Genomic DNA, 14,709 nt, shown 5'->3' with positions numbered 1-14,709 from the left:
ACTGTACGTAGCACTAAGGAAATAGTAAGCAAGATATATAGTGCTGGCCTTTGTGCAGTTATGTTTTTGTGGAGAAGACAGACAAAAAGCAAATAAACTAAGGTAAAAGCAACAGAGAAGCGCCCTCTTTGTGGTGTAGTATAAAGGAATGGCTCACTGCACAAGTGACATTTAGGCTGAAGGCAAAGAGATGAAAGGATTAGCCATGTGAAGAGTGTCACCGAGGAAGAGGGAGCAGGTTTTTAAAATTATAAAGACCCTGCTGAGTTCAAGGAACTGAAAGATCATATGAGCAGAGGGAAACCCAAGAAAAATTTTGGAGAGATAGGGAGTTTTGAGATGGCACAGGGCTTTGGGGTTTAGATTTTATTCCAGGTGCTGTGTAAAACCATTGACATGATGTAATTTATAAATTAAGGAGACCATTTTTGATGCAGGACAATGACTGGGACCAGGCAAAGTGGTGATAAAGGGGCCCTTTGGAGGCCATGTCAGTAATCCAGGCTAGAAGTAACCTATACTTAAATTTTAGATATGGAAATAAAAACTGGGTGGATAAAGTTTGAAGATACAATCAGCAGCACTTTCTAAGGAATTGGATAATTTCCAGGCTTCTCGCTTAACTGGTTAGAGGATGATATTGTTTGTGAAAATGGAAGAATTCAGAGTTGTTTTGGTTTTGAGACAGGATCTTGCTATGCAGTTCAGGCTGGCCTTGATCTCACTAAGTAGCTCAGGCTGGCCTTAAATTTACAGTAGTCCTATCTCAGCTTCCCAAATACTGGGATAACAGGTGTGCACCACCATACACACAAGTTCAAAGTTTTTTTTGGAGGGAGTACATACAGAGTTTGAATATGTGAGACAACCATGTAGAGAGTTAGAAATATAAGCCTGTTATTCAGTGAGATCTGGACTAGAGATACAGGTTCAGCATCCCTAATCTGAAAATCTAAAATTCAGAAATGCTGCAAAATCCAAAACCTTCTGAGTGCTGACAGGTAAAAAATTCCAGACCTGACCTCATATAATAGGTCAAAAAGGCACACTAAAAAGTTGAATAAAATTGCTTTCAGAGTATGTGGGTATATAAGGTGTATATGAAGCATAAATTAATTTTGTATTTAGACATGAGTGCAGTGCCTGAGATCTCATTATGTAAGTGCAGATATTCTGAAATCTCAAAAAAAAAAAAAAAAAACAACTCCGAAATCTGAAAAACTTTTGGTCCCAGACATTTTGGATATGCAATACTCAACCTGTGTAAATTTGGGAGTTATCAGCATAAAAGTAATACGTAATTCCTTGGGAGTCAGTTTGCTCCTTCAGGCAGAGAGTGGGAAGAGGAAGAAGGGCAGCCAGCTAAGGAAACTGAAGTAGAGAGGCCAGAAAGGTAGGAGAAAACCGGAAATAATGAATTGCAAAAGTGCAGAGAGAGGGGGCTGGGGATTTAGCTCAGTGGTTTAGCCGCCTGCTGCGCAAGCGCAAGGACCCAAGTTCGATCCCCGGTACCAAAAACAAAAAGTGCAGAGAGAAAGTTTTAAGAGAGGAAGTGGTCCATCATACTGAATGTTGCTGAGATGAGAAGGAAGTGAGCCCTGAAAAGTGTTGCAGATTGGCACTTTGTGATGATCTTGACAGAAGCAGTAAAGGAGAGGTGGAGGTAAATGCTAGATCATAACAGACTGGAGAATGGCAGACAGACATTTGGCTGAAGATTTGAAATTTCCTCTTACAGTTTCTTTCTTTTGGTACTTAATAAATAAGCTTTTTTAAAACAAAAGTTTAAAAGTTAAAAGAAAAACATTCACTAGTAGTTCCCAGAACAGGAAGTGGGCAGAAACAAAATGCAGTTAACCTCAAAGCCTATAATACTGAAAGAAACAAATAATATGTCCAGGAGCAGTGGGAGTGGGAGGCGGAATCATGCCTCAGTGCTCTTATTCCCTGAAAATACAAGAGAATGTGATTAGAGAAAAATCAGAGAAATCATCTCTGGGCAGGAGGAACACTTTCTACCCCAGAAAGGAGAGATCTGTGCTATGCTATACTGTGAGGTATGGGTTATTTTATTGCTTGGTGTTGGGAAAATAAGGGAGTTCCTCCTGGGTTCTACTTTTTCATTGTGTTCATCAACTGAGAAAGAGACTACATTGAGTATAAGGAGGTTGGAGGAAAAAGTGGAAGATTGAAAATAGTCACTTTTAGAGTGTTGTGTAATGAGCCTGTGTACTCGGCCATTTGAAATTAACTTTAATCCGTTTTTGACTATTAAAAATAACAATATCTTACGGTTTAACCCAACGCAAGAAACTTGGTAAATTTTTATAAATTTGGAATTCCTTAAACTGCATTTTTTTTTGTTGTGAAGTTTATGTTTTCGAGTCATTAAAAATATAAATAATACATGTGAAAGTCATTTTATAAATACACTGTTGTGAGAAATATGGAAACTACTTATTCATTTATGCACTGAGATATTAATTAGGAACCTTTAATATGCTGGGCTTACAGGATCCAGTGGTTAGCTAAATTGATGCAGTTTCTGCTTTCATGAAGCTTCATCGAGGAAGGCAGACAGCCAGGTTATTTGATCACGTTTTATAATTTCCTGTGTGACAAGGGCCAGAGCAAGAAGTTCATGGTGGCAAGGGAGATCTCTATGAATTATGTAACCTGTGGAGACGATTAGGGTAAAATCTTCTCAAAATGCTTTTTAAAGTTTAAGGGCTAATCCAGGGACAGTGGCACATGCCAGTAATCCCAGCACTTGGGAGGCTGAGACAGAATTGCTGAGAGTTCAAGACCATCCTGCACTACAGAGTGAGTTCAAGACCAGTCTGAGCAACATAGCAAGACCTTGTTTCAAAAACAAAACAAAGCAAAAGTTTAAAGCTTAAGGACTAGAGGATACAAAATAGGTCCACAGGAGACAGATGATAGCAGTTCCAGGCTGCTTTTTGTATAAAAGCCTGCAAGTGAGAAGAAGCATCATAAATCTAAAGAGCCTGGATCATTTCAGGAAAGTTGTAGGGAGATATGTATGCTTGAAGAGGCCGAAGAGGGAATTGCAATCAAATCATGAAGAGCCCTGTCTGCTCTTTGTGTAAGTCCTTCAATGTATAATTAATGAAATCAGATAAAACTTTTCATTTTTATAGGGAACTGGAAAAAAACTCATTTTCAACATACTAACTACAAAGAACTTAATTATTATCTTTTACAAATGTCATCTAAATAATACATTCAAGTAGGAAATACAATGATAAACAAACTATTACATTTTTATCAACAGAAGAGGTAGAAAGACTGGAAAGAGACCTGGAAAAGAAGATGATAGAAACTGAAGAGCTTAAGAACAAACAGAAAAGGTTCCTAGAGGAAATTAAAAATCAAGATAAATTAAACAAATCATTAAAAGAGGAGGCCATGTTACAGAAACAGAGCTGTGAGGAACTAGAAAGTGACCTAAACACAAAAAATGAATTGGTGAGTGTGTTTTATATAGTTTTGGCTATATTCTCTTAAGGTAGAAAATTCTTTGCCCTTGGGTCTAAAAATATAACTTCCTGACCATAGTATGGGGAAGATGTGATGTAACAGAAATAGGTGCAAAAGGCTTTATGAATTGTAGTTGACTGTGCACTGTGCTACCCAAAAGACTGATATCTGGAGTTGCATTATATGAAGTATGCTATCCAGTACAGAGGGGGATGCTCTGTGGTACAACCCCACACTATGAGAAGTTGGTAAGACTTCCCCAGATATTTGTATTTTTCTTTCCCCTCCCCCACACCCCATTCACTCCCTGCTCCATCTTTTCTCTCTATCTCCCTCCCTCCTGTCCCACCAGTGTTTGTATTTTTTAAAATAACAACATTATGAGTAACACTTTACATTGGCAAAAATTTGTAAAAGGTGATTTGGCAAAATTAAGTACATTTTAAACAGATATACCATATGTCTTAGATATTGCATTTCCAAAAATATATCTTATATAAATGGTAGCAAGAAAGTACATATTATATGTGTTAGTTACTTTTCTTTAATTACTGAGACAAAATACCCCACACCCAAAGTTGGAGGGGAAGAAGTTTATTTGACTTACAGTTCATAGAGGTTTCAGTCCATAATCAGCTGGCCCCAAAGCTGGGATGGCAAACAAGCATCTCAGAGGAGAAACAGCATGGCGCGCACAAGGTAGCAAAAGCATCAAGCGAGTTTAACAGCATCTTTTTGCCCCTTTTATCTTATTCAGGCTACTTAGGGTGGGTAGCACTCACACCCTTAATCCTAGGGCCCTTGAGCCTAGCAATGCATCATGAATCAATTCCAGCTTCACACACGATAGATCAAGCCTGTGACCACATGAGGCTTTGGGGGGACATCTAGACCTAAACCATAACATTATATATCTAAGTATGTATATGTGTATATATACTTGTATACATAGATAAACCATATGTATATACAAGGATATTCACTACAACATTGGCAAAAATTGCAAATATCTAAAATGTCTTGTCAGTGGACATCCATGTGGTTGAACAGAATATATGACATGGGAAGATATTGACACATTTTACCATGTGAACAAAAGCTGCAAAGCAGTAAATCAAGTATGATTCTATACTTAAAAATACATACTAGCATACTTGGGAAAAAGGCAGAATATGTACCAAACTCTTGAGAGTAGTCATTTCTGAGTAGTAGTTATAGAACATTTTCAAACTGACCTTTGTCTACAATGTCTAAATTTTATGTAATTGGTCTTATGGTTAAAATAGGGGAAATGGTATTAAAACAGAGAAAGATTTGGACAAACTAAGTAGCATAATTTGAGAAAGTACTGACCGGAAGGCTTCAGAGGTTTTGAGGCTGTGTTATATGAAGAACGCCTAAAGAAACAGGGGTGTCCAGGCTGGAGAAAAGGAGACTTGGAGAGCTGTGACACCTTCTCTCAGATATTCAATGAACCTTTTGATAGAAGAGGAATTAAAGTTATATATCAAAGCCCCATGAGATACAATTATGACCTAGTAAATGGATTCATAAGAAAACAGTACTCATTTAGTAATGAAAAATTGCTAACTGAAATAAAATGTGATAATTAGAATATGTTTGCTTTCACTGAAACAGGCAGAGGCTGATCATATTCTCAAGATTTTTGGGAAAGCTTAAGAATGTTAGATAGGAAGACAGACTAAATGACCCTGAAAAAGCCCTTTTTAACCCAGACGATCTAATTTTGTAAACTATTAGATTATTTTCTCTAAAAAAAAAAAAACACTGATATCCACCTTTTTAAAATTACCAAATAAATAAAGTCCTAGATATGTTTATTCTTTTTCCATCTCTCTTTCAAGATTGTCACTTTGGTCTATTCAGTTTGTTAAAAAGAAAAAATTCTGCCTAATCGCTTATTTTTTTAAAGACAGAGTGTTCCCTTTTCTGTGTGGGAAAGGAAGTTGTAAGTTGAACTATGATTTCTTATCTACCTCTTTCTTGAACTCCTTTTTGCCTGAGAAAAGGGAATGTGATGGAAAGTCAGGACAGCTTCCCCAGCTCTGTTATTTACAATTTCAGAGCATTTGTAGGTTCCTTCATCTGCCTTTCATTTGAAGGTAGTTTTCAGATTATCTCAGTTACATACCTTCAGATCAGTGTCAGTTTTTTTTTTGTTTTTTTTTTTGGTACCGGGGATCAAACTCGGGTCCTTGCGCTTGCAAAGCAGGTGGTGAAACCACTGAACTAAATCCCTGGCCAAGTTATTTTAAATTATATATACTTCAGTTGCTCTCCAGTCCATAATAAAGTGCAGTGGACTGATGAGTAATAAAGCCAGTAGAGAATTACATGGCAAGCAATTTTATTTGAACAGTGAATTCTTTTCATCATGTAGTATTTGTATTTAAAATACAAAAAATAGAACACTACTATGGTAGTAACATTTGTGAACATTTAATCAATTTTCCTGAGTTATAGTTCTTTTTTAGAACACAGAGCCCATCTTTTATTACTAAGATAAAATATGACATATATGCTGACTCTCTGGTGCATGTTAGTCAACCTGTTGAAAATCTTGGCACTATCTCCATATTATGGTTTGTTATATCTGCCTGGTTTTCTCTTTTGCTTATTTCTAATGTTGTTGATATGTTTGTGCTATGAATAAATGTTTTATAAATTGTTAACAATTTTGCTCTTTTTTCTGTGACTATTTTCTTTTTGGTACTGGGGATCAAACTCTGGACCTTGCACTTGCGAGGCAGGCAGCGGAACTGCTGAGCTAAATCCCTGCCCTTCCCGTGACTATTTTTATTAGAAATCAAACTGTGCTCTTCTCTGTTATTATTAACAATTTAAAAACACTTGTATACATAAAGTATATTTATTTTAAATTCAGAAAATACAAATGTATACAGTAGAAACAAAGGTTTACTCTTCCCCTACCCTATTTCCCCAGATGTTAATATGTAATCCTTTTTCCATGTTTATACTATATATATAAAATAAAATACAATATGTTCTTGAATTTTAAAAAAGGAATTTTATATTATTAGCCTGCATCTTATCTTTCACAAAACAGTATACATGGATAGCTAAGTTTAAAAATGTATATAGCTGGGGAGCCCAGGATTTAGCTCAGTGGCACTGCGCCGGCATTACAAGCACGAGGTCCTGAGTTTGATCCCCAGTACTGCAAAAAAAAAAAAAAAGTATATAGTGAGGATTTAGCTCAGTGGTGCCAGTGCCTGCCGCACAAGTGCAAGGTCCTCAGTTCAATCCCAGATACGAAAGAAAGAAAGAAAAATCTTCCTCATTTTTTAAAAGTCTGTATTGTGTTCCATTGAATTGATTCTATATAATTTAGTTAGAGTCCTCTTACTGATAGATATTTAGGTCAGTTTTTTGCTATTAGAGATAGTACTACAAAGAAAATCTTTGTGGGTGTGTGTGTGTGTTTGTGTGTGTGTGTGTGCGTGCGTATACTTTATGTACTTGTATTTATTTTTTTAAAAGTTTTGAATTGTTTTGGTTTTTTTTTTTTTTTTTTTGAGAGAGGGTCTGGCTATGTAGTTCAGGCTGGCCTTGAACACACTATGTAGTCCAGGCTGGCCTCAAACTCATACTGATCCTCCTGCCTCAGTCTCCCAAGTGCTGGGATTACAAGTGTGTGCTACCATGTCTGCCTCTTGGTATTTCTTTAGTGTAAGTCATAGCAAGTAGAATTACTGTGTAATTTTAAAAAATTTTTTTGTTTTGTTTTGTTTTTTGGTACCGGGGATCGAACTTGGGTCCTTGAGCTTGTGAGGCAAGCGGCTGAACCACTGAGCTAAATCCCCGGCCCCTAATTTTTAAAAATTTTGATAAATGCAAATCCCACTTCAAAAGCTTATAGCTAACTTACACTGCCATGATGGTAAGTGGGAGAGTCCAGTTTGTAATTGGACTATTATTATTATTTTCAATTTATAAATATGATAGAAAAATGGAATCTTGTTATTGTTTTAATTTCATATTTCTATAGTGTTTAGAGAGTTGAGTATTATGTATACATTACTGGTTATTTTGTATTTCTTTTTTTGGGAAAAACTTTGTTTCATAATTATTTAAAAAGTCAAAGACATATAACAGTACTAAATAATTACATGCCTAATAACAGAACTTTATATTTTATATTTCTTCTTTAAAATGACAGCTTATATTCTTTTGTCCATTCTTCTGTTATTCCAAAGGACTGTTACATGTTTAAAAAAAAAAAAAGAAAGAATTCTGGGTCCTAAATAAGAATTTATATTCTAAAACTATTTTCCAGTTTATTTTGTAGAATATCTAATAAAAATTTCATCTACAATTCTATAATTTCCAGTTTTATAAAGTAATTTCTCATGCATTAGACCAGTTCCTTTATAAGAGAAAAGTAGCATTGAAATAAGCTTTCTGGTGGCCATTTAAACCATAGTAGCACCCTTACCCCACTGCCAGTTAGTATTAACTGAACTTAGTCCTTATTCTTTTGCAAGTTATTTAATTTTTGTACTTCAGTTTCCTTGTTTTTCAAGTGAGGATGTTTTACTTGTACTGCTAGCCTCTTAGACTTGTAAGAATTTAATGAGGTTATGAATGTGAAAATAATTTGAAATGAATCAAGCAAAGTAATGGAAGGTGATAAATTTATAATTCATAGAGTAATGATAAAATGTGTCCATGTAAGAATAATGAAAGTACTGGTAGCCACTTCTTATGGTAAGTTGTCAATAAAGAGATAGTTATAGTATTGTGGCTTAATTCTCTAGAATTCTTCATGGGACAGTATCTGTTTGCTTCTTCTTTTAGCTCTTGTCTTGGTTTCTTGCAGGCTGTTCTCTGCTGATTTTTTATTCTTCCGTAAAGGTAGTTCTTTTAGGGCTGAACTGCATAATCCTTTTTCATGGTTTGCATGATAACTTGCATTAATATGCTTGTACACATCTTAAGTTTTGAAGCTGGCTTGCCTCATTGGGAAATGTGTTTGTTTGTATATGTATTTTTTTATAATGGATGTGTACATTGGAGAATGAATTTGAACGTGGGGGAAAGAATTTGTATTATTTTTCCTAGTAGTAAATATGTTAACTGCAGTCATCTCTTGATTATCCACAGTCAATAAGCCTAGGTCACAAAAATACTTTGAAATTTCTATTTATTATATAGTATAGTATAGAATAGTATATAAAAGCCCATCCATTTGCCTTTGGTTTGGCCCTATTGTCATTGAGCTTTGGGGACAGAAGCCCAAGATTAGTTGGTGCTGTTGATCCTGAGTTGTTTCCTTGAGACTCAGGGCCTTATGGGCATTCAGTGAAAATATCAGTGTTAGTCGTGTGTGAAAACATCCTGCAACAGAACAGCACATGCAGCTTGGGACAGTGGACTGAGTGTTAGAAATCAGGCAACTTGGAATTGAACACTGTTTCTTCTGCTAGCAGTTGTACGGTTGGACAAGTCATTTAATCTCTCTGTGCAGCTTTTATCATCTCTTAGTTTAGTGAAGATTTGGTGAGATAGCATGTGTAAAGCATGCAGTACAGCATGTGGCACACAATCAGTACTTGGACAATAGGGATTCCACTTCGATGGATCATCAGGAGGTGACTGTAAGCTACATCATGCACGAGTGTGATTTCCTAGTCTTGTAAAATGTTCGTTTTTTTTATTCTCTTCAACTTGATTTTTATATTAATGAACTATTTCTGCATGTTTTTTTGTCTGATCTCTTGTCAAACACTTGACAAAATAGAAAAAGGATAAAAATCACTTAGTGGACCTTTGAAATAAACTCAAAGGATTATTTTAGTAGAAAGAGGGCAGGTACTGGTAGTTAGTTAATAAAATGTTTAGCTTCTGCCACTAGTCTAAATGTAACTTTTGACAAGTCACTTCACCAACCTGAAACTTAATTTATTTATAAATTCAAGTAATTAGATGATTCATATATCCTCCTTCTAGCTTAAAAATTTTTTGAGTCACTGTTATAATTATAGTGGAATTACTTTCTTAGAGTTTTAATGTTTTTATATTTGGATCTGATTGAGTTTATTTACATTCCTTACACTATTACAAAAATGATGTTTGAACACTTAAAACTAAGATGCCACTAAATCACAAATTACTACAACAGTACCGTTCAAAGCAATTATTTCTAAGTAGTTACTGTTAAATATCATTCCCACTATAAATTGAAGCTGTCATTAAAACTAAAGACTAAGCTAAATAAATGAGGGCTAATTATTGGGAAATTAGGAAGTAGGTACTTAAGAGGAGTTACTTAAAAATAATTGATACAGAGCTATCTTCATGTTTAGATAAAACAAATTTAAGTGATTTTAAAAATCTTTATAGTATTCTGAAATAGTATGTAAACTTCAAAAGTCTTTTAATGTGATCTCTTCTGAAATAATCTGTAATTCTTTTTTGTAATATAGTGTTGAGCTAAAATATTCTGAGCATTGTGCTGTTTGATGTAGTTTTAAAAAATATAATTATTAGTTGTGATGAAAACTTGCCACATCATTGCACCTTTGCACTAACTTACTGATCCTACATGTTGCCTCATCAAATTGGGCCAATAGCTGAAACGGAAGAACGTGGAACTAACACGCGCGTGTCAGAAGCAGTATGAGCTGGAACAGGAACTGGTCTTTTATAAAATTGATGCTAAATTTGAGCCACTAAATTATTATCCATCAGAGGTGAGGTGTTTGTTTGTTTCTTTGTTTAGTAATCCAAAATTAAAGCCTATATGAGATGGAGTGGAGTGGGGCTGGTGGTGGGAATATTTAAGGAATTTTATCACTCACAACTCTACTTTCTTATTATGAGGGCATCAGCAGAGTAAACAGTACTTTGGTTGAGTCTATGATTTATTTGGCTCAGGGAGTTAGAACATTTTTCTAAAGAGGTAAAAGCCCCAAGAGGATTTTTTGCTGATAGCTATATCTATAACCAAAAGCTACCATCTTAACCCTCAGTTACCTCTCTTGAGACTATAGGTTGATCAGCTGCCTGAAATCCAAACTTTTGAGAAAGTGTTTCAGAACCATACAAGAGCCGTCTCCTGAATGGTTTGTTCAGTTTTCATTGGGTTGAGTATAAACAACCATTATTGGTACAGTGTCATAGAAAACAGAGAACTTTCTAAGACCTGGTAATTCCAACAATATCATATATTGTTTAATTTTTTTAGATTCAAAATTAAAATTTATTAAACTGAGATATTACTTATATCAAGCAAGAAGCCAAAATAAGACGCCCAGATTTCCAATTTATTTTTTCGAGGATTGAACAGTACCTTGAACTTGCAAGGCAGGCACAGCACCACTAAGCTAAATTCCCAGCTCGCCCAGATTAGTAATTGAACAATTAATCAGTATACTAAAAATCACATACCTGTATGTGTTCTTTATTCAATTAATCCATACTTTCACTCATCTTTTTTGAGACCATTCTTAGTTCACATTCCTTTTTGGTATATTAAGAATAATATAAAATTTTCAGTTCCTAGGTATGTAAGATTAATATAAATTTAGCCAATTCTGTGGTACATTTACCATTAATAAAATGAGAGTAGGGCCAGGGATTTAGCTCAGTGGTTTCGCTGCCTGCTGCACAAGCGCAAGGACCCGAGTTCAATCCCTGGTACCAAAAAAAAATAATAAAAAAATAAAATAAAATAAAATAAAATGAGAGTAATGTCATTTGACTATTTGGAAGTTAGGGTTAAACCATAAATCTGTTAATTTATTTTGCTTATAGGATGCTGAAATTGATATCACCCCTGATGAGAGCCCTTACATTGGCAAATCCAGATACAAGAGAAATATGTTTGCCACAGAAAGTTACATTACCAGTAATGCCCAGGCAGTACAGATCAAGAAGATGGAGCCAGACGAAGGGGAGCAGCTTAGAAATGAGCATGTGAACTTGAGAGACATTGCAACACTGGATGTACAACTGGAAGACAGAGAAAAAATAAGTGCAGGTTAAACAAAGTTATTTTAAATTCTTTAAAAATACAAAAAGATTAAATATGTAAGCCAATTTTGTCTCATAATTCTTTTAATTAAACATGCTGATGCTATTGTTGCTTACTTGAAAAATCTAAACAAGTAGTGACTTACTGAACAGATTATTTTTTAAAGATTCCTGTTGTGCTTGAGAATGGGGTTTTTGACAGTAATTGATGGGAACATGTCCAGGAGATCCAAGAAAGTATATTTCTATCCTGCCAACAAGCACTGGGACTTCTATTGAAGCAAATAAAGAACCATTTTTATTGAATCTTATATTTGTAGCCAAAACTAGAAGCAGTGCTGTGGATCAGCTGCAGCAGAGCATTTTCTTAGTCTTAGGCCTAAGGCTGGCCTCTGACTCTTCCTTACATGCCCCAAACTCTGCCTTCCCAACCACTCCTTCACACACCCCCAACCCAGCCCACTTGAAGAATCTTAACACCTCTGACAATTCACACAGGGGAAGAAGTCAAGCCAAGAGGCACTTCAGAGATGCTACCAGTGTCAAACTCTGAATCTGTTTTCCCACTCAGCTGTGTGGCTGTAGAAAGAAAACAGCAACCTGAGTTTGTACATCCCAGTAATCATAACTTATTGTTAGGCTTTCACTATCAGATGAACAGTTCATCTTCCTTTGGTAGCTAAATGGAAGACAATGAAAGGCCAGTAGAGGCTGACTTGGCAAGGGGAGAGAAGAAACTAAGTTCTCCTTGTCTGCATATGCTACATGCAGGGCTCTGGAGGAAAAAAGCAAAAATCAGACACATATGGAGGCTAGCTTCAGAGGTTTATAGTTTTGATATTTTAGTATATGTGCTGCCGAAGGTCACAGGTTTATAGTTTTGAAAGGGAGAGAGAAAAATCTGAAATTTGAGATAGAAGGTGCTTGATTTAAGGTATCATCCAATAGTGAATATTTTGATATTGTGTCCCATCATAATTTGCTTCTAATACAGTGCTGTTTTTGTTTTGATACCTTGAATCTTGTTATAACTTAATGAAATTTGTACTTCCCAGCAAATCCTTATTCTCTCAAAAGAGTTCATTAGTGGGCTGGGGATTTAGCTCAGTGGCGCCGCACCTGCCTTGCAAGTGCAAGGTCCTGAGTTCGATCCCCAGCACCAAAACCACAAATACATAAATAAAATTTTTTAAAAGTTCACTAGTATTGGAAATATCAAGTAAAGTTCCTTTTATGTTAAGAACTTTACAAATAAAAAGATCAATTTTAGTTCTACTGCATATCATGAAACAATTTAGTTTTAAGGATTAACTGATGGAAATGAAAGCCATCATAAGTAATTACTCATTAAAATTTCTGTAATTTATGACAGAATTTAATTGAGAGGGAGAAAGTTATTGAAAAATTTGTGGGAATTTCAGAATTCAAGATGTTTCTTGTATGTGTGTGATTGAGTATAATTTTTTAATTTGCAGCACAAATGCGACTGTCAGAACTGCATGATGAAATAGAAAAAGCAGAACAAAATGTTTTAAGAGCTACTGAAGAATTTAAACAACTGGAAGAAGCTCTACAACGGAAAAAAGTATGTAAAAGCAAAGCATCCATGCTAAGATGAAATGAAAAATAAAATATGCTTTTCCTTTAAAACCATATAAAATTTTAAATCAGTATAGTCTGATTAATTATGGAATAATAAGCTTCAGGGTCAAGTATCATTCTAGCATTTATCAATTATATTTATCTTTTTTATGATCATGTCCTAGTAACACATTTAAGATGTGTAGAAATACCTCAAAATTTATGTGAATGATGTAGTCCTACTTTATTAGGAAAGTGGCTACTTTACTCAAGGAAGTTGCTTCTGGATATCTCTTCTAACTTTATTGAGCACCCTCTACTTGTGAGATCCTGGGACCTGGATTAAATATCAGAAGACATCTCTCCTATAACACAAGCATTGTCAAACACAAGATGACAAGAAGCCAAAAAGAAAAAAAAAAGGATATAAAATGTGGAATACAAAAAGATGAAATTAGTATATCCTTCTAAATTACTGAAGTGTGGCACAGTTTAAACTCATGATATATTTGCATGGGGGAATTTTTTTTTTCTTTGGTACTGGGGATCGAACTCGGGTCTTTGTGCTTGTGCAGCAGGCAGCAAAACCACTGAGCTAAATCCCCGGCCCCGCATGGGGGAAATTTTATAAAAAATAACTTGACAGTTTTTAAATGTGCAAGTTATTTATGACTTGAAAAAAATCAGCATTTCAAAATTATGATGGTAATATCATACCATAATTTGTAGAACAAGAATGTGGATTTGGAGTATGGATTCTTTTAAAAGATACAATGTAGTGTTACTTTCACATTACATAGTAACTAGAAATTGGTTGAAGCTTCCTGGAAATTTGCTATATCCTAGTCACTGACTGGGCTTAGTCCCGTATAATGCATAGAAGAGACATATATCCCTTCTTTCTGGACAGACTTACAGGAGAAATAGACAATAAACAACTTTAAAAATTAAGAGAAAGGAATATATAGTTAAATAGCATCAGTGCTATAGGAAAAACAAAAAATTAAGAGAGACAATAAAGAGATACAGTTTAGATTGTGAAGACAAAGGTCTCTGAGGAGGTAACATTTTGGCTGAGACACAAAGGATGGGAAGGAGCCAGTGAGCCAGAGATGGGAGAGCAGTATTCTAGGCAGAGATGGCTGTGGGTGCAGAAGCCTTCAGATTAAAGATTCCTGTGCAGAATGAGGGAATGTGTAGTGGAAGATGAAATTAAAGAGTCACAAGGTTAAATATCATGCCAGCTTCATGGGCATTTTAAGGAGTTTGAATTTTATTCTGTACACAATAGGAAATCTTTGAAGAGCTTTAGTAGAATGGCTGATCCTATTTGTCTTTATATAAGGTCACTTTGGCAGCTGCATAAGAGTGAAATGGGGTGAGAGAGATGGAAAGAGAAGCAATTTGTGTATTTTTTTTTTTTTGGTACTGGGGATCAAACTCGGGTCCTTGTGCTTGCGAGGCAGGTGCCGGAACGACTGAGCTAAATCCCTGGCCCTAGATTTATGTATCTTTTAGGAGGCTGGTATTCAGTCTAGGAAAGAGATAAAAATGGTTTCCTTGAACCAGGAACATGGAGGTGGGCATGAAAAACAAGCTGACCGATTCCTG

The 14,709-nt window shown here is 35.4% G+C and overlaps 1 protein-coding gene across 4 annotated transcripts in view; it reads left to right on the top strand.

The window, feature by feature from the left end:
* Cntrl (centriolin) overlaps nt 1-14,709 on the top strand; it is an 80,200-nt gene that overhangs the window by 13,359 nt on the left and 52,132 nt on the right. For 3 of the 4 annotated variants that reach the window (XM_087183276.1, XM_004849461.4, XM_013073602.3), the window contains 4 exons: nt 3,296-3,489; nt 10,116-10,235; nt 11,299-11,524; nt 12,993-13,102. In XM_087183276.1, coding sequence (XP_087039402.1) covers nt 3,296-3,489; nt 10,116-10,235; nt 11,299-11,524; nt 12,993-13,102 — 650 coding nt within the window. The remainder of the gene's footprint in view (nt 1-3,295; nt 3,490-10,115; nt 10,236-11,298; nt 11,525-12,992; nt 13,103-14,709) is intronic. The other variant, XM_087183275.1, reaches the window with a different exon arrangement.

This window comes from Heterocephalus glaber, unplaced genomic scaffold, assembly GCF_053883595.1.
Source record: "Heterocephalus glaber isolate CG9 unplaced genomic scaffold, H.glaber_assembly_v1.0 deba00001479, whole genome shotgun sequence".
In the NCBI taxonomy this organism is placed as follows: domain Eukaryota; kingdom Metazoa; phylum Chordata; class Mammalia; order Rodentia; family Bathyergidae; genus Heterocephalus; species Heterocephalus glaber.
This window is presented reverse-complemented; position numbering and strand designations above follow the sequence as displayed.